Source organism: Haliotis cracherodii, unplaced genomic scaffold, assembly GCF_022045235.1.
Source record: "Haliotis cracherodii isolate W230 unplaced genomic scaffold, xgHalCrac1.p SCAF_5, whole genome shotgun sequence".
Taxonomy (NCBI): Eukaryota; Metazoa; Mollusca; class Gastropoda; order Lepetellida; family Haliotidae; genus Haliotis; species Haliotis cracherodii.
In genome coordinates, this window is record NW_027266308.1 from 30279984 (window position 1) to 30300110 (window position 20127).

The window sequence follows — 20127 nt, forward strand, 5'->3', positions numbered from 1 at the left end:
ATTGTTCAATCGCCAAGGTAAAGTAAAGGCGATAGGGTTCCGCCATTTCTAAATGGTGTTTAACTAAAATTTCTGTGACTTCATGCGCGGCCAAAGACAAAGGAGCCATGGTTTAATCTTAAAATTAGCATATATTTTAAAGAGGTGTAGCAGCATGGATGGCACACAGGCCGTGAATGGCAACGAAAAGTCTTTCACCATCTCCCTGGCCCTCACATCTTGATGACGACGAGAGGTGACCAAATTTGATTGTTTGTTTGTTGTTTAACGCCACACTCAGCAATATTCCAGCAATATGACGGTGGTCTGTAAATAATCGAGTCTGGACCAGACAATCCAGTGTATGACATCCGTATCAATTACATCATCGTCGAATAACCATTTCTTGTTCTTTCAGTTTAGCCACCACCAAACATGTGTGTATACTTTCTTTTGACCGGAGAGCGGAAGGTCCGGGCTTCGATCCCCGGCCCCGTCATACCAAAAGACGTTAAAAGATGGTTCTTGTTGTTACCCTGTCTGGCGCTCGGCATAAAGGGCTAAAACAAGGACTGGTCGGCTCGGAGTCAGTATACTGTGTCTGAGTGTCTGAGTATTCATGTTAAACTGCGGCATGATATCTCAGTGTGCTAGCACTATAAATCGGCATCAGTCTGGACTAGTACAAGCACACACACACACACACACACACACACACACACACACACACTTGCATGCACGTCGATGTATAAGCGCAATAATCTTGGACACGACGTTAAACCCAATTTCACCTCACCTCACCTTTTTTGAACGGCAGTTTATATGACGAACGCTTTGGTGATGGAGGTGGTAAGACTCACGTGACATCGTATTGAAGCCTCGCAACATATCGCTTTACTTTACCATACATCTCTTCGTTCGTTATCCATTGGAACGAGACGTTAAACCCCATTTCACATCACCTCGTTGTCCATTTAGTTTCCGGTACAAAATCCTGTTGCCACGAGTGAAATGAGAGCTTACCGGAATACTTCCAGGAATAACACCTATTTTAAGTAACAGGAAGCATCGACAGTTGGAATGGTCCCTTGCTTAAGTGGCCGACGATTCTTGGTAAAAACTCTTGTCGCATGGCTAGCGTTCCGTGGGACCCATGTTCCCCATATGGAAGAACTGTGTTGACCTTGTATCATTACTGAACTGGAAGTAAACTGCACGCTGCTGTATGGTATAAAATAAACGGTGCTGACAAACCAAGTATCAAAATCAGCGCGAATTCTTGATTCGAAATCATGATCACAGGTTTCAAGCACACCAATCGGACCCAACTATCCATAGCGAATTACCGCGCCTTATTTGATGTGGTTAGACCGGGTCTTCAACAGCTCATGTTTGCCGTAAAAGGCGACTATGCTTGTCGTAAGAGGCGACTAACGGGATCGGGTGGTCAGGCTGGCTGACTTGGTTGATGTATGTCATTGCAGCCCAGATCGATGCTCATGATATCAAGAACTGGATTGTCTGGCCCAGACTCGATTATTAACAGACCGTCGTCACGTAGCTGTAATATTGCTGAGTGTGGCGTTAAACAACAAAGAAAGAGAGAAAACCTTGGCTTGATGTTCACATCGGGAAGAGATGCCAACCACCCGTTCTGATGAAGGTGAGGTGAAATGGGATTTAACGTCGCGTCCAAGAATATTGCACTTATATAGCGACGTGCATGCACATGTATGTGTGTGTATGGTTGCTTGTACTGGTCCGGACTGATGCCGTATATTGACTCCGAGCCGACCAGTCCTTCTTTAAGCCCCTTAATGCCGAGCGCCAGACAGGGTAACAACAAGTACCATCGTTTAACGTCTTTGGGTATGACGCGGCTGGGGATCGAACCCCGGAGCTTCCGCTCTCCGGGCGGACGCTCTGCCATTAGACCACGGAGGCGGTCTCTGATGTAGGTGCTGAAGAAGATGCTTGATGTGGGTGTTGCTTTGTTTTGCCTTGTCCATTCAGCATGAGGTTATTTGAGGTTGGCAATATTTGATTCCTCAGAGAACGGATGTTGATCAGAAATACTCATTCTAAATCTCTTGACAGGTGTGGTAGACTTGCACAAGGCTCTAAGGCAATAATTACTAGTTTAAATCATAATTTCTAGATTATGTAAATAAATAGAGCACGTTGTCCCTATCAGAGACTGGAATCCTTGTACTGTCAATATATCTAGACTTACCTATTAGGATGATAGAATTATTACGCATCCATGGACTTTTCTTTCAGTACAGCCTTGGAGCAAGGCTACATGTGTGGTTGCAGTGAATGTATAAAGTAAAATATATCTGGCCAGGGTTCCAGTAATTATTCATTATCCCACACCAAAATATAGTGGCCTCAAAATTAAAAAAGTGTGAAAGAGTAAGAGATAAGGGATTATTTCTTACGTTTTGTCGCTAGTGCTAACACCGTACACCGAAGTCTGAATTTAGCAGATATTTCTTATGATTATGGAAAATGGTTTGTCGCTTCTATTTAAATGTGTTACTTGACTTGCAGGATAGGAGCGCCTCTGTGGTCTAGTGGTAGAGCGTCCGCCTGGAGAGCGGAAGGTCCGAGGTTCGATCCCCGGCCGCGTCATATCAAAAGACGTTACAAATGGTACTTGTTGTTACCCTGCCTCGAGCTCGACATTAAGGGGCTAAAACAAGGACTGGTCGGCTCGGAGTCAGTATCCTGGGATATTAATGTTAAACTGTGGCATCGTGTCTCAGTGGGCTAGCACTGTGTTGTGTGCGCAAAGTTGCGTCCCTGGGGCACGCCAAAAACGTATGATTGTGGTTTCGAGTTCTCGGCTATGTTTCAAGGTTTGTCAGCACCATACTCATGCTTATAGGCTTCACCAAAGTGGTAAACGTCTGAGACCTGCATAACTTCGGGCTTTCCTCCCACATTAAGCTGACACGTTTTATAACTAGAATACTGTTAAACTCACTCACTCACTCTCTAATTTATGAAATATCGCTGAAATAATACTCGCGCTAATTTGAGTAATTGCGAGAAGGCGCTTCTGTCACCATGGCAACCATTCCGAGTATCACGTAGCGATAACACTATCTGGTGACGTCAATCGCTTTATTAATATTGCTGCTAATTGTTATAAACACTAGTGTTAATAAATCAGCGTGCCATGGTGTATGCGCTAATTTGTTGTTGGATAGGGGAGGCATACCCACACTTAGTCATATAACCTTCACTATTAGTGACGGTATCTATATTTGCAAGATGTTGTGACATTTGAAGCCTGTGGAAACAATGGGCGAGGCGTGAATTCTAGGGTTTCAGATGAAATATCTAGATTAGGTAAAATATGTAAATTCGGTTTGTTCATGAATAATTTCGAACTAACAGTCACTATAGCTATTTCTATGACGTTCATATTTATATATAGGACATCTTATAGTGCCTGCCCACTGAAATACCATGCCGCACTTTAACATGGGTACCCTACAAACACAGACTCCGAGCCGACCAGTAAGTGTTTTATCCCTTAATGCCGAGCGCCAGGCATGGTAACAACAAATACAATTCTTTATGGTCTTTTCGTATGATGCGGTCGGGCATCGAACCACCGACCTTCCGCTCTTTGGGAAAACGCTATATATACTTCACCACGGAGACGGTCTTCGTGATATTAAGTGCAACTAAAATAGAGTTAGTGGTGAGTGGTTTTACTTACCCCAGTAATGTATACACTCTAAAATGGGAGAAAATTTCGTGTTTAAGTAGGCCCCCAGCAATACTATGTTTGTTTGTTTGTTTGTGTGTTTGTTTGTTGTTTAACGCCGCAGTATTCCAGCTATATGATATCGTCTTGTGCATAATCGAGATTGGACCAAACCAGTGGTTGATATTGTGAGCAACGTTCCACGCCGTTGGGGTACGATGACACGTAATCAGCCATGTCAATGAGCCTGGTACGATCTATTTGGTCGTCTCCAGCCCAGACTGCTATTCGAGCCCGAAACCCCAAAGGGAGACAAGCATAAGTTGCTAGGTACCTGTTGTAACCCGGAATTCCACCGAGGATACAAGCACTAGTTGCTGGGAACCTATTCTCACTCGGAATCCCTACGGGATGACGCAATGTGTCTTGGTTGATTTTGTGTCACCGTATCGTGGAACGTTGCTTTTGTAGTAGTTTGCCACAGCGCAGAGTTGCATCTCTTGTGCGTGTCAGGATCCGCTGGTTAAAGTTTAGAATCTCAGATTCAAATAATCCTTTGGTTGCCAGCACCATAGTCGTGCTCGTGGGTTTTACCAAAGTAATACCCGACCTGCACCAGTATAGGCATATATTTGCAATCATCCTAAAGTGTAATAGGTAAAAAAGAGTATGTTTATTTGTGTCTTTGTTGTTTTATTTAACGCCGCAATATACCAGCTATATGACGGTAGTCTGTCAATAATCAAGTCTGGACCAGACTACCCAGTGACTGACATCATAAGCATCGATGAACGCAACTGGGATACGATGACATAACCACCCGATCCATTTAGTCACCTCTTATGACCAGCATGGGTTGTTTGGGACCTATACTCTTACGCAGAATATAAAAAGGAGGATCGGGTATGTCAGAGTAAACATACTGTAACACAACAACGTACCCATTTAATGATGTCTTTTCAACATAATAACACGACAATACTCACCCCTCCTATTCCGAAAAGCTGTACTCGCTCTTTATAAGCTGACACGCCATCCATTGCTGACGACAGCTTTATGATTCTTTTGCAGTCTTTGTGTGTGGAATCATTTATAGAAACATGAATCTGGGTTTACCGGGACCATACACTACCTCGTGAGTTTCAACAATGGTAAAGCCAAACACCTGCATCACTATGGGCCTGCCTCCCACATTTAGCTGACATTCCATGCTGTAACTGAAATACTGTTCAAAGCAGCGTCAGACCAAACTCTCTTTACTCACCCGTTGGGTGACACTCAGCAAAGAAAAACTGAACATTTTTCAGACTTATGCCCCCGGAATGAAGTGACCTCCAACATTAGTTCATTAGGTTTTTAAGTCCAACATGATGGAACGGTAAGTCGAAAATGGAATGTTTCAGAACTTCCTGAACAGAAAAAGGTATCACTTCCCTTGATATGTGTTCGACGTCTCAAGATATGAATGCAGTTTCATTAAGAATATTTGATAGTTCGTATTTCTGTTCCGAAAACAATATGATCACGGACATATAGATCCTCTTCTGTCAGAAACAAGGGATGACGAGGGGAAAGATGGAGGGATGAGATGAAGGGGGGAGACTCAGCCCGCCGGTGTGTGCTGGTGTAGGGTCTTCCCGTGTATGTGACGTGTACGAGTATCAGTCAGTCATGCGGCTGATTCCCACAGCCAGCTATAGCATATACCATAGTATACTTGTCTCGCTTCATGATCAGTATACTGAAGTATGTATACTTGTCTGGCTTCAAGATTAATATACTAAAATACATATACTCGTTTCGCTTCAAGATCAATGTACGAAGCATGTATACTCACTCGTCTTGCTTTTATGTAAAAATACTGAAACATATATATTCGCTTGATTTAATGTAAAAATACTGTAGAATATATACTCGTCTCGCTTCAAACTCAATATACTAAAGTAAATGTACTCGTCTCGCTTCAATATCAATATACTAAAGTGTATTTAATTGTCTGGTTTCAAGATCAATGTACAAACATATCAATACTTGTCTGGCTTCAAGATCAATGTACAAACATATCTATAATTGTCTGGTTTCATGATCAATGTACAAACATATCTATACTTGTCTGGTTTCATGATCAATGTACAAACATATCTATACTTGTCTGGCTTGACGATCAATGTACAAACACATCTATACTTGTCTGGCTTCAAGATCAATGTACAAACATATGTATACTTGTCTGGCTTCAAGACCAATGTACAAACATATGTATACTTGTCTGGCTTCAAGATCAATGTACAAACATATGTATACTTGTCTGGCTTCAAGATCAATGTACAAACATATCTATACTTGCCTGGCTTCAGGATCAACTGAAGAATATACTGGTCTTGCTTCAACAACATCTTCAAGAGCTTCTTGTCCACTAAACAGAGTCGTTTAACGATGTTGACGAAACACACTAACTTGATTCCGCCACTACCATGTTCAACCAGCCAACAGCTTATCGCAGGAAACACGGGGGAATCAGACGAGCTGGTAGGTTTATGCAAGAAACCTTCATGAGTTAGCTCCCTTGCGTTGAAACACGTTGCCTCGTTAAGGCAATACATTTAACAGCATGTTCTTGCTGTCAATGAAAACACACTATGTCAACCGAGCTAGGTGTTGATAATTGACAAAGTTGCTGTTTCAAGAACCATGCGTGGTACCTTGGTGACCTGTAGGAAATCTTGTTCTAGAACAGGTCCTCCTTGTCATAAGAGGCTACTTAATGGATCGGGTGCTCAGACTCCACGATTTGGTTGATTGCGTGTCTTTGTGTCCAGACAATCTGGATCGTTTGCTTATAACATCAGTCATTGTTTTTTTGTTTACAGGACGCTGTCATACATCTTGGACATTGCCGAAGGAGGCCGTACCTATGGTACCTTCGTACCAATATCCTTACGAGTATGCAGCTTTGTGTTACTTAAATGCGAAGGCGTAGTTATGTACTGCTCTTTTTTCACTATCCGATATCTACTGGTCGCCAATACATACATATGCATGTACATTGTACATGTAGCGATGGGTAGATGTTGGAGAGGCACGGGTGACCCAGTCGTCTAAGGTGCCGCAATCCGCTGCGCCCCTTTCGAATCATGGCACAACCTGTTTGTTTCTAGGTTTGTCAGCACCATACCTGTGCTCGTGGGTTTCACCAAAATGAGTAACATCTAAGACCTGTTTCACTACGGGCTGTTAAGTGGCGTTAAACCCAACTCACACTCAGAAGATGTTGGATAGTAAAAGCGTAGCCATATAAAGCTACGGTTTCACAGGTATATGTTCTCTGTCAAACGTCTAAGAATCAGAATAATGACTAATTGTGTCGAACAATGAAGTTTTGAGAGATGAGAACTGAAGATCGAGTTAATGAAGTTTCACAGTACCGACCGCTTTAATAATGTTAAGGACTTTATGGAAGCCTACGTATGGAGATACTGGTATAATGTAATGGGTAATTGAGGCTGCCTATTCCAGGTAAAAAATAGAATAAATAAATTGCAAGTGTTTCTGTGGCATTTATTTGGCTAACCAAGCACCTTTGTCCTTTGTCTCCATAAACCGAAAAAACACCAGGCCGCGTCCACAAACAGATTACTATTTCCTTTTAAACTGATAATGAGTGAGTGGGTGAGTTGGGTTTAACACCGCTTATAACAGTATTACAGTTATATCGCGGAGAGCCCGAAGTGATGCAGGTGCCAGACGTTTACCACTTCGGTGAAACCCAAGAGCACGGCTACGGTGCTTACAAACCTAGAAACATTATCGGGGCGAACAGGGATTCGAATCCACAATCATAGGTTTCTGGCGTGGCCAAGGGACGCAACTCTGCACAGCAAATCGCGACGCCTCAGACGACTGGGCCACCCGTATTGGTTATTTTTGTTTCGATTTACGAGAAAAGCTTTGTTTCAAGCTGCTGGGCAGATCTCATGATGACGTGTACAACCATCTGCGTCCACGAAGAAGCAGGAATGGTAATGCTCCTTCTCCACGACCTCAATGGGTGCAAAACGCAAAGCAAATGTCCACTAACAAGTATGTCAAATATCCGAGTGTTGTGTAAGAAGGCACTCACACTGTTCTTATCTCAACTCTGAGTGAGTGAGTATGGTTTTACGCCATTTTAGCAATATTCCAGCAATATCACGGCGGGGGACTCCAGGAATGGGCTTCACACATTGTACCCATGTCGGGAATCAAAACCCGGGTCTTCTGCGTGACGAGCGAAAGCTTTAACCACTAGGCTACCCGACCGCCCCTCTCAACTCTGAACCTGACAAACAAGGGTTTGATATTGTGAGTAACACTCAAGCATTGATCGGTATGATGACTCATACTCAACATAGTCAACAGTCTGACCACCCAGTCAACTATGGTGCTGACAAACCTTGAAACATAATCAAGGCGAACCAGGATTCAAGACCCTAGTTTCTGGCGTGCACAAGGGACGCAACTCTGCACAGTGCAACATGGCGCCTTAGACGACTGTGACAATGACTGTGAACAAAGGTTTATGTGTAGGTTTTATTGAATTGTCTGCAAAAAATAAAATAAATCACATGACCAAATGCATACAGCATGCCATTGCATAGCTAGATACCTATTTGCTAGCTTTAAAAGATTCAAAAGTCACAAACTTGTTTTGTTAAATAAAAAATTGTCAAAAAGAAAATATATATTTATATATGTCATGAGCTCATTAGATGTTCATACTCAATACTTCACACTGCTTGTATTCACTACCATCCTCCATCATCTGTGAATACATACAACTGACGTGCTGTGTAGTCACGATTTTTAGAAATGAATCAAGACAAGACTTGGTTTCAGCAAGAGGAAAACCAGTCGGTGCTTAGACCATTTTGCACAAACGGCAATATTTCCCCATGCAATATCTGACACAGCCTTGTGGGGCGAGTGATTGAGATGGGTTTAACACTGCTTTTAACAGTATTCCAGTTATATCGCAGCATGTCAGCTTAATGTGGGAGGAAAGCCCGAAATGATGCAAGTCACAGACGTTTACCACTTCAGTGAAACCCACGAACACGTGTATGGTGCTGATAAACCTAGAAACATAATCGGGGCGAACCGGAATTCGAACCCACAATCATAGGTTTCTAGCGTGCCCAAGGGACGCAACTCTGCCCATCGAATCGCGGGGCAGAAGACGACTGGGCCACCCGTGCCCCCCACAGCCTTGTGGACTAACTGCTTCATTATCAGGCAATGGTGGGGCTCACAGGCTCAAAGTTCATGTTATTAGTTGACATGTCCTACACTGGAACTCAGTTGTGGGTGTTCACTGATGAGGAATGTATACAGGCCTGTGAAATATTGATGATGTGGGATGCACTGAAGTAATCTAATATACAATAAAAAGTTCTCACGATCACACCTTACTGCTTAAAACTGCACTACACCAATGATCGATCACACACAGGGAAGTCACACACTGAAAAATTCTGATTAATTGTAGTACTTTTTGACTCTGTATATGGGCCTTATTATCATACAAATACTCAGTCTTCTGGAGTAGAACTCAGATTAAACAATAAATGCTGTCAAATAAAAAATGCCAAATAATATTGTGTTCAAAGAACTGAAACAACCGAGAAGCTTATACCACAATAACAAAACAAACACAGCGCATGTAAGCACTGAGAATGTAACACATGCAACAATATAGCACTCATGTGTTATCAGTTGGAAGGGTAGCATCACATTTCCATTAGTACTATGTGCAAACTATTTGCAAAATACAAACACTCAGTGACAATGAAACAAATACCAACAGCCAGTGCAAGAGATTCATTCCAAAATCCCGAAAGTCAACAAACGAGGTATCAAAGTTTGGAGAGACTACTTACATACAAAACAATCTCATCTTAAACCGCACACGAAACTGGTATTCTAATAATGCCACTGTCAACATTATTTTGGCCACATCAAAGCAGTTTGTAAATATTTGTGGACCTAGCAAAAAGCCATTGAAAGCATGACCGACAATCAACACTCAGAGTATGTTGACAAGCCATGGAGGTGAGTGAATGTTGTTTTATGCCTCAATGCTATTACATGCCTGAGATATTACAGCCTGTGATTAAGCAAGTCGGTCAAATCATCTGGGTACGATGGCTCACAATAAACTCATATTGAAACACCCAATCCTCACTTTAAGATGAGATTTGTTAGCAGCTCTCATCAAGCTGTATGAGTCTGCCCTGTAAATAATAGAGTCTGAACCAGACAAACCTGTGATTGATATTATGAGCAGATGCTCACATTTCTTTCAACATTGGCTGGAAACAGTTGTAGTGCTAAAATAGCTTTGTGGAACATGGCCACGGGCTGTATCAGAGTGAAATTACCCTTCCCAAATAATAATATACTTTTTAGTCCCCTACCAAATACATGTCATGTCAACCAAAACCAGTTCACAACCATTCACCTTAACTGTGTAGCTTACTGCCCAACCACCTTGATGTCACCCTCACAAATATAATGGAATCCAAATTCTATAGCACTTTTGTCCCCATTCATAACAGTCAACTCACTAACATGCACCAACACCGGCAAAACACAAACATTTTTCAGATAGACTTTCAATCTTTGGCCACTCAGTAAATACTGTCAACATGAAGATGAAAATAAATTAGAATTCATCCAAGTATCTTTGGCAACATATCATGTCATCACACTAACATGACACTGTCGGGAATGATTAGTATTTTAAGCCACTTAGTATAGTATCTCGATCATAAGACTCTTCAGCTCAATAAGTGAAGTAAACCCACAGTGACAAAGGACAGTACTTAAGAGTGGGTAACCCACTTGGGGTCTTTGAGACTTGATGTTACAGTATTTAAAAATGAAGACCCTCGAAAACTTTTTAAAATTAACAATAGACTTATGACACGGTTTTCATCCTTAATTCTACCACTGTAGACATTCAGCACTTGACCTAAGAACACTTGTGTGGCGCTGACAGACCAAGGAATGGGAGGAAGGTGAGGTTCAAACCACGACCACAGATCCTGGTACATAACTCTGCACAATGAATCATGACAGGTTAGACCATCTTGCTTACATTGGAAGGCAAAAATTACATAATATTTGTGCTATAAATTTCGGGAACATAATGAATGATATTGTTTCCCAAATTTTTTTAGCATTTTGGATTAAAAAAATAATGGTTGAAATGGTAGATGCAGCAACACCAATATTGATTATATCTGTGCTGTGTAGTTCCATGTGAGAATGTGTACTGAAGACACTATACAGAGGAAAAGAAACCTGTTGACTCATTGTCTTCTCCCATATGACCAGGTATGATATTGACTGTGTTGGTCCAAATGGAATCTCAAAAAGGAGTAGAACTGATGTTACAGTAATCATATGACAATACTACTAATCAAAAGCTAAAATACTTTTGGCACTTCTAGTGTCCAAGTCCATTTTAATTTTGACACATTATAAATTGATTCGTTGTGGCCTAATGGAAGGTTGCGATGGAATTCAAAAATATGTGTTGGAATCTAGAGTCTGCCGATCACCATGGCGTTTACGATATCTCCCTTCTTCAAGGAAGTCTGGGTCTCCGACTTTGGCGGCAACATCAACAAGGCGTTGGCAGTGCTCATGCTCAGCAGGCGGCTGCTGATCTGGTTTCCTGTACTGGTGGCTTCTGGGATGGCTTCTCCCGGGGTCCACGCGAGGACAGCACGATGGTACTCAGGTCTTGGGTCCAGACGCAGATCTTGGGATATCTGAGATGAAGACATGTGAGTGAGTGTTTAAGGTTGTATGATGCCCTCTGCAGTGTTGCAGCAATATCATGGTTGGGTGAGGACCTTGAATTAAATGTATTGTAATTTAGGAAATACTGAAATACTGGTAATGTGTCTCTAACAGATGAAAGAGAGCAGTGGTAGATTATTGTGATTGTTTTGATTCATGACAATACCATCACTTGGCGTAAGTGAGTTCAATAATCCTTATGAGCAGTCTTTCAGAGGTCTCACAGTGAGTAGGTGTAATGAGGGCGGTTGTAGACGTTCACATTCTCGTGATATTAAGGGAAGGGTCTTGTGGAAGAAAACCAAGGATCGTAAACATGACACTGGAGGGGAATGTGGGATTGAAAATCATGACCAGAAGATCCTGGAATGTAGGGATATAGCTCTGCACAGCACATGAGACCCATGGGCTGTAGGGACTTAAACACCACCCACAGGACCTCCACAGGAACAACACAGCGACATCTCCAGACCACCTTGGCAACCACTTTCGTGTATTGTACCCCAAGACCCCTACAGCAACAACATAGCAACATCTCCAGACCACCATCTTGGCAACCTCTCTCATGTTTTGTACCCCAAGACCCCAACAGCAACAACACAGCGACATCTCCAGACCACCATCTTGGCAACCTCTCTCATGTATTGTACCCCAAGACCCCAACAGCAACAACACAGCGACATCTCCAGACCACCATCTTGGCAAACTCTCTCATGTATTGTACCCCAAGACCCCAACAGCAACAACACAGCGACATCTCCAGACCACCATCTTGGCAACCTCTCTCATGTAATGTACCCCATGACCCCTACAGCAACAACCCATCGACAACCCAGCCACCCACCTTAGCCTGCAGCACAGTCCTCCTGGGTTGAGTGCTGCCTGACATCTTGGCCACGACAGGGATGACATACAGGTTACATGTAACTATGGCCGACACGGGGTTGCCAGGAAGACCGAAAAACAGTTTCCTCTTTCCATTGTGCTCTAATGTGGCAAATGATGTTGGCTTGCTAGAGGCGAAAAAAAGAGGCAGTTAGTGTGTGGTCACATATATATAATGTCTGGAAAGGTGTTCTATCTTGGTTTTAAATTTTATTTGATTGTATGTTGGTGGTGGTGGAGGGATAAAACAAGGACCATCTTTTAATGTCTTTTGACATGAGACAGCCAGGGGATCAAACCACCGACCTTCCACTCTCTCCACTGCACCACAGAGGCGGTTTTATTTTGTATGAAAATAGACAAGAACCGTTTCTTATTGTATCATTGAGATTTACTTATGAATGAGTGCCTGAGAGCCCCAAATAGTATCTTTCTGTAAAGCCAAAAGTATTACAAACTCATCAAGACTGTTCAGTAAGGCAAGCAAGGGGGCCACACAATGTCCACTGCTTCTATAAAACCTCACCCTGGCTTCATGAAGACTCTGCCAAAGTGGATGTCAGCACCAAAGTCCTTGTGTAGAACCTGCTTTAGGTAGTCCTGCAGACAGAACAGTAAGGAAATTAACATAGAGCAGTTTCAATTTAGAGGTTTCAAACAGATTTGAAACTCATAGATTCCAATCGATATTGACTCCAACAGCATGAGGTTTGGAAATTATTATGAACTGAACTCACAGTAGGTTTATCTCCAATCATTCATACAAATAATGCAAAAAATTTTGTAACAGAAGAATTACGCAAGCCTAATGTTTTGTGAGGTAGAACATTCCTATTTTAGGATAACCTGAAAAACAGAAGCAGCCCCATCCATCCTCACCTCTTTCTAAATGCCCCAAATTAAGCTGACAATACCAATATCTATCAATAGTCTTCTTGGACCCCTAATGTCTAACATAAACCCAAATCATACCTATGCCACAAACTACCCTAATAAAAAGTTTAAATGTAGGCAAATTCTGGTTCATCACTTCCGTATTTAGGAATACACTTGCCCAATGACTTTCAACATGCAAACAGAAAGTCCAAAGCCCAGCTTATATTGAAGACCACTTCAATAGTGACAATGGAATCAACTGGTGTAGCACTGCACATTAGCAAGTGTTCTTACCCATAAAAACAGAATCAAACTGTTACCAAGAAAACATAAAAAATTATATTTTGAAAATTTAAGGTGATGGGCAATGCATATGCCAAATTCCGTTAAAAAACATTGAACAGTTTTGTTTTCAAGTTATGTCTCGGAATAGGATGGGAACACTGACGACGGGGCCAATGCCAACGGGAACCGAGCCGATTGTCTACCCTTCGGGTTGGTTGGTTGGTTGGTTTGTTGTTTTACGCTGCACTCAGCAATATTCCAGCTATATGACGGCGGTCTGTAAATAATCGAGTCTGGACCAGACAATCCAGTGATTAATATCATGAGCATCAATCCACGCAATTGGGATCGATGACCTTTCATCAACCAAGTCAGCGAGCCTGACCACCCGACCCTGTTAGTCGCCTTTTACGACAAGCATGGGTTGCTGAAGACCTATTCTACCCCGGATTTTCATGGGTCCTACACTTTGGGGGTGGGTGGGGATAAGAGCCATAATAATACTACCCCAGAACAAATGCAACCCTTTACTGCTTGAAACTTGCTTAGGTACATGCATATATATTTGCTCAACATCAGCTGTCTTCTTACCCTCTCTCCCATGGACACGCCCCCTGTTGTCACAACCACATCAGCACTGTCAACGGCCCTTCGTAAAGCCTTCATCAGTTCATCGGGACTGGAGACGGATAAAAAAACGAATGTGCAAGTGAAATAGTAAACAATAATCTTACTTGATGCAGATGTCATCCCTTTCAATCATACAATACTCGGAACGCAATCTCCTTAATTTCGACATATGACACACAAAAAACAGGAAATGTTTTGCAGGCACTGGCTCATTACATTAAATCCTGTGCATCATTTTTACTGCCACTGAACAGAAAGTCGACTCTGTTACCCATGCTTGACAACTGACATTAAACTAAAGAGCTGAGTTCAGTGTGTGTCGAGATGTGTTTGATGGTATTCTTGATGTGAAAAAAAAGTATTCCTCCCTTACTTCTTTTTCTTAATAAAAACTAGATAACTAGTCCTACCACCTCCCTCACTTTTGAGATAAATGTGTGTAGGAAACGTATTTTTTGGGACCACATTAATGATTGCCTCATCAGTGATTCTTCTAGTGTTTGTTGTAGGCCATGCATCAGCCATAGGAAATGAATGCTACTTGGATTACAGTAAATCACTCCTATAGTTGTTATTTAATGATGCAGTCAGAATTATTCCAGCTGTATCACAGCCTGTTAATAATCAGACAAATCTGTGGTAGATATCATGATCAACAGCACACGCAAAATGGGTTATGTTGAACACATTTAACCAATTCACCAAGCCTTAGTCGCCCCATAGTAGAAGCAAGTTTCTGTAATCTTGCCCATACTATTCAGATAGCTCCAACATAACACATGTAAACCTACCTGTCCCTTGCTACCCCGAGATCCACTATAGGGACTCCATAGTCCTTCAGCTGAGACAGCAGGGATGTACGGTTGCTGTCACGGATCTTCCCCTCTACCACAGGATCTTCCGGTTCCAGGAGCTGAGCAGAGACATACAAGATACCACTAGCAGATGGTTTGTTTGTTTAACACTGCAGTATTCTAGCTATACAACAACAGGCTGCAATAATTCATCTTACTGAGACAAGAGAGTCAACTGACTTTAAAAGTCGGGTTTCCACCCTTGCCGAACTAGGCATGAATTCCTGGGCTCAACCGTAGCGCAACCAGTGGCTATTACGAGTTATGTCCCTTTTAAGCCTCTCCTATGGACCAATCAGATTTCAACTCTCGTATCACTTGCATTTGCTTCAAACAAAATGGTGGCGGCGCCCCGTCAAGACGATCAAATCGATAATCACGATCTATATTGTGATAAAATGGGTCTAGCATCGCGAAGTGCATCATTTCAAGTGAGCACCTTGATTAAAAACATGAAAAGATTTGGAAAATATCTGTTGACAAGGCGTTGGCGGTGTACATCTTTTGCAAATCCTGCAATCGACCGAAATCTGCACAACAGTTTACGAACCGGATTTCGATTTCGTTGCGTGATTTTGATTGGACTATGCATAGACTCATTAGTCCAGCCAAAATGGAACTCCATAATACCAGCCTAGTTCGGCAAGGGTGGAAACTGGACTTTTATAGTCGGTTAACTCCCTTGCCTTGGGAAGATGGCAATAATTAGTCTGGACCAGACTTTCCAGTCATCAACATTGAGTGAGAGTCCATGCCAATGAAATGCAATCAACAGTCACCAAGTCTGACCACCTGATCCATTTGGTCACTTCTGATGACTAGCAGAGGTTGCTGGGGGTCTATTTTAACCTGGACTGTGTGATTGAATGACTTTTTATGTCACAGTCAGATCCTTGGTTCCCATGATTTTGGTACTCGAGAATTTATTCTACCACAAATTGGTGTTCAAATGGATTCTCGACAGAAAAAACAACCCCAGCTTTGTCTACCTATATGAAATCACTTCAGTTGTACCTCTTGTTGGGGTATCACAATACAGGTACCGGTACTTCACGATACGATACGTATCTTGATTTTGAGGTCAAGATACGATATGTATCTCGATACAGCAATACCGACCTTTTATGAGTAAATTCAGAAGCAAACTTTTTAACTACATATCACACTCACAATTATGTGTTCTAATCACAATCAGTAGATTTTTTGTAAAATAATAATACTTAGAAAAGGTTGATTCTGTTTAGTCAAACAAGTGTCAGACACTAACAAGTTTTCGTATGTGTCATATTCAGAAAATATGATGACATTTTGAATCGGAAAGAAAAATCAATCGATATGCGAACAAATGGATGTACATATTTCAATAAAATTTTGTATCAATATATATTTACATGTATCTCGTATTGTATCGTGAGAATTATCTACTGATACAATCGGTAAATCTTGACCACACTTATATCTGCATTTTTATCATTATTCATATGGAAGACTAAAGTTCCCTTAATTAAACTAACAACATGTAGACTGTACAATAGACTGTCCCAGAATCTGAAAGTGTGAGTGAAAACTGACCTCATTTCCTGTGGACATGACCCCAACAGTTGGCCTCCTGTAGCAGCTGACCGATGTCACCCCAACCGTCGCTAGTAGCCCCAACTCAGAAGGACCCAGCTTATGACCTTGACCCAACACCTTTTGACCTTTCTCAATGTCCGAACCAACTGGTCTGAAAACAAAACATCAGAACACAAGTCAGAAAAGGAATGTACTTACTGTTTCCTAAACATTGTATTAATGGCCCCCAGTCCCTGAGTCCAAGATTCTTAACTAATATAATCACTCTGCTCCAAATTATCATTCATTGATCATTACTAGTATAACGCATAATGCATATTTTATAGATTGCAGTTATCATGATTCAATTTTTTTAATATCTTATAAGCTGCATTTTATTGATGAGAATATTTATGCACAATTAGTAGATGAACACTCAAATATTAATCCAACATGTAATATCAAATATTACTTTCTGCAGAATCAATTATGGACACCTTGAGCTCATCTTTGCATCTGTCTGAGGTAACTGCTCAATCATCTAATCATCAATATCACAAGATCATGGGAATACCATTCAAACATAGGAACATATATCTGACCCATTTCTCTTTCAGATAATATAAAATGTTCTTGTATGATCACAACATCACAATGACAGACCTCCACAAAACCCAGGCCTGTTCTACTAACGTGCTTATGTCAGTACCTGATATCCTGGGCTTTCTTTGGAATGGTCATTAGTTTAATCTCCAGTTCTTCCTGTCCGTCCTCTGAGTGTTTGGTGAGGACGGTGTCCTCCACCTGTATCACAGCATCAGCACCAGGTGGAAGGGGGGCGCCCGTGTTGATACGCATACAGTAACCAGGGGTTACCTCCCTTGTTGGCTGAAACATCACAGCCATTGTATCCTTAATGGATGGAGTTTACAGTGAGTGAGTGAGTTGGGTTTAACGCCGCTTTTAACAGTATTCTAGTTATATCACGACGTGTCAGCTTAATGTGGGAGGAAAGCCTGAAGTGATGCAGGTCTCAGACATTTAATACTTCGGTGAAACCCATGAGCACCGGTATGGTGCTGACAAACCTAGAAACATAATCGGGACGAACCTGGATTCGAACCCACAATCATAGGTTTCTGGCGTGCCCAAGGGACGTAACTCTGCACAGCGAATCGCGGTGCCTTAGACGACTGGGCCACCCGTGCTCCCCGATGGAGTTTACAAGTGGACCGTACATAATCATTGGTAGTCCTAGACTAACGGAACTGACTATTTTCATTCCAAACAAACTTTTCATCATTTCCAAACATTGTGTAGAATTGTTTACTTGCAGATGTTTCATAAGAAACACTGATATTTTCCTTTCTGATCTGTGTCCCATGCAAATAATTATTTGAATGTAGTCAATACTGCTGACAAGGAGTAAAGTTAGATCAAGCTGGGGTTTGTTTCTGTTTGTCATCAGTCACCCTGATAAGGTAGTAATGACAAATTGTTCCAACGGTTTGGTCGAAGCAGAAACTACATCATTTCAAAGTTTAGGAAATAATGAGTGAGTATGGTTTTACGCCGCTTTAAGCAATATTCCAGCAATATCACGGCGGAGGACACCAGAAATGGGCTTCACACAATTAAGAAATAGTATCATTCCACATAACTATCAGCTATACCATCTCTTTGCTTATGTTACAGCTTTGTCCCTCTCACCTCCCAAAAGGAAATGTGAGTGAGTGAGTGCTTGAGTGAGTGCTTGAGTGAGTGCTTGAGTGAGTGCTTGAGTGAGCGAGTGAGTGAGTGAGTGAGTGAACAAGTTAGCTGGAATTAAACTGACCACATCTCCTGCTGTGGAGTCCCCTATGACCTGCCGTAGTCCGTCCCCATCCGAGGCTGAAACATGGACCCTAATTGTGAGAGACAGCTTCTCATACAATCAAACACAAAGCTATACATTTTCACAAACACACACACACACACACACACACACACACACACACACACACACACACACACACGTTATCAACTATTGCATGGAAACTCTCAGACTATTATAAACAATATAATTCAGCAAATTATTAATTTAAAAATATGTTAAGTAAGTAACATTATGCATTCATTATTAGTAACAATTTCAGACTTTATTTTGCAGTCAAAGTTAGGGAGTTAGATATTCATATATCATATCGTATAGTGACTATGGAGCTGTACATTATATATATACAAGGATAAGTAAAATGAGTTGTGCCCTTATCTTGCTTAATTCCACACTCAGCCAAACCAGTGACTGGCATTACGTGCAACATCTCATTTGTTTGTTGTTTGTTTGTTAATGCTGCACATAGCAATATTCCGGCCGTCTGTAAATATTCGAACCTGGACCAGACAATCCACTGATTGACATCATGAGCATCATCCACGCAATTGGAAAACGATGACATGCATCAATCAAGCGAGTCTGACCACCCAAGCCCATTAGTCCCCTCTTATGACAAGCACAGTCGCCTTTTACAGCAAGCGTGAGTTGTTGAAGACCTTTTCTAACCTGGATCTTCACGGGATGCAACATCTCAAACCGCTGGGTCACAAAAACATGCAATGAGGCTTAACAGGCTTAACCACCCAATTGGTCTCCTCTTACGACAAGCATAACTTAGTTAGGGTAGTATACCTATGACTGCATAGCCATCTTTGATGGAGGCTGGGAACGGAGGAAGAGGATCTCTGGCGAAAACATCCTCGGCGAGATACCGCCCCAAACCCTCTGAAACATGCAAATGACATTTGAGAACAGTACGCTGCTTTTCTCCAGGAAATAGACAACTGGATTAGCAATAAGAAGATTCTATTGCTGTGGTACTACAAATGACATTAGGATCTGTTTTCTACATAGTTATAGTTTTGTTTGTTTGTTTGTTTGTTTGTTTGTTGTTTAACACAGCACCTAGTAATACTCCAGCTATATGACTGTGGTCTGTAAATAATTGAGTCTGGACCAGACAATCCTCGTAATGTGAGGAATGATTCACGCTGTCGGGGCAAATGTTGGCAATCAACCATGTCACCAAGCCTCACCACCAATCCATGAGATCACCTCTTACGACAAGCGTAGGTTGCTAGGGAACTAAGCCCCATGGTTAAACAGTTTTAGTACATTCATGATAGAATGAAAACAATGAAAGAATCTACAGTGAATCAAATCTGTGATTACAAATCCTTATGCCTCAGCAAAAAGGATTACTGCTAACGATTTGACACCTGAAAAATACCACTCAAATTGAGTTTTCATGCTGTCTTGTACTTGTAAAAATGCTGAAATTGTCCCAGTACCATGGCAATTTAAATACTATTCATAAGACAACATCTCAAAGCAATCAGTTACATTCAGTCCATTATGTGGACACATAATATATACCTGAATGAAATACATCAGCTAGCACAGTCATAGTGGACATAAAAAAAAGTTGAGAGTATTCCCTTTTTTTATTCTTAAAAACCCAT

General features: G+C 41.6%; 1 protein-coding gene across 1 annotated transcript in view; it reads right to left on the reverse strand.

Annotated features, from left to right (window-relative positions):
* Positions 1-10930: 10930 nt before the first annotated feature.
* Positions 10931-20127, reverse strand: part of LOC139442212 (gephyrin-like) — a 33812-nt gene continuing 24615 nt past the window's right edge. Inside the window, exons 10-18 of the mRNA XM_071222996.1 lie at positions 19298-19390; positions 18464-18519; positions 17339-17517; positions 16648-16801; positions 15013-15134; positions 14183-14270; positions 12957-13030; positions 12390-12558; positions 10931-11514 (exon numbers count right to left, since the gene is read on the reverse strand). Coding sequence (XP_071079097.1) covers positions 11284-11514; positions 12390-12558; positions 12957-13030; positions 14183-14270; positions 15013-15134; positions 16648-16801; positions 17339-17517; positions 18464-18519; positions 19298-19390 — 1166 coding nt within the window. The 3' untranslated portion in view covers positions 10931-11283. The remainder of the gene's footprint in view (positions 11515-12389; positions 12559-12956; positions 13031-14182; positions 14271-15012; positions 15135-16647; positions 16802-17338; positions 17518-18463; positions 18520-19297; positions 19391-20127) is intronic.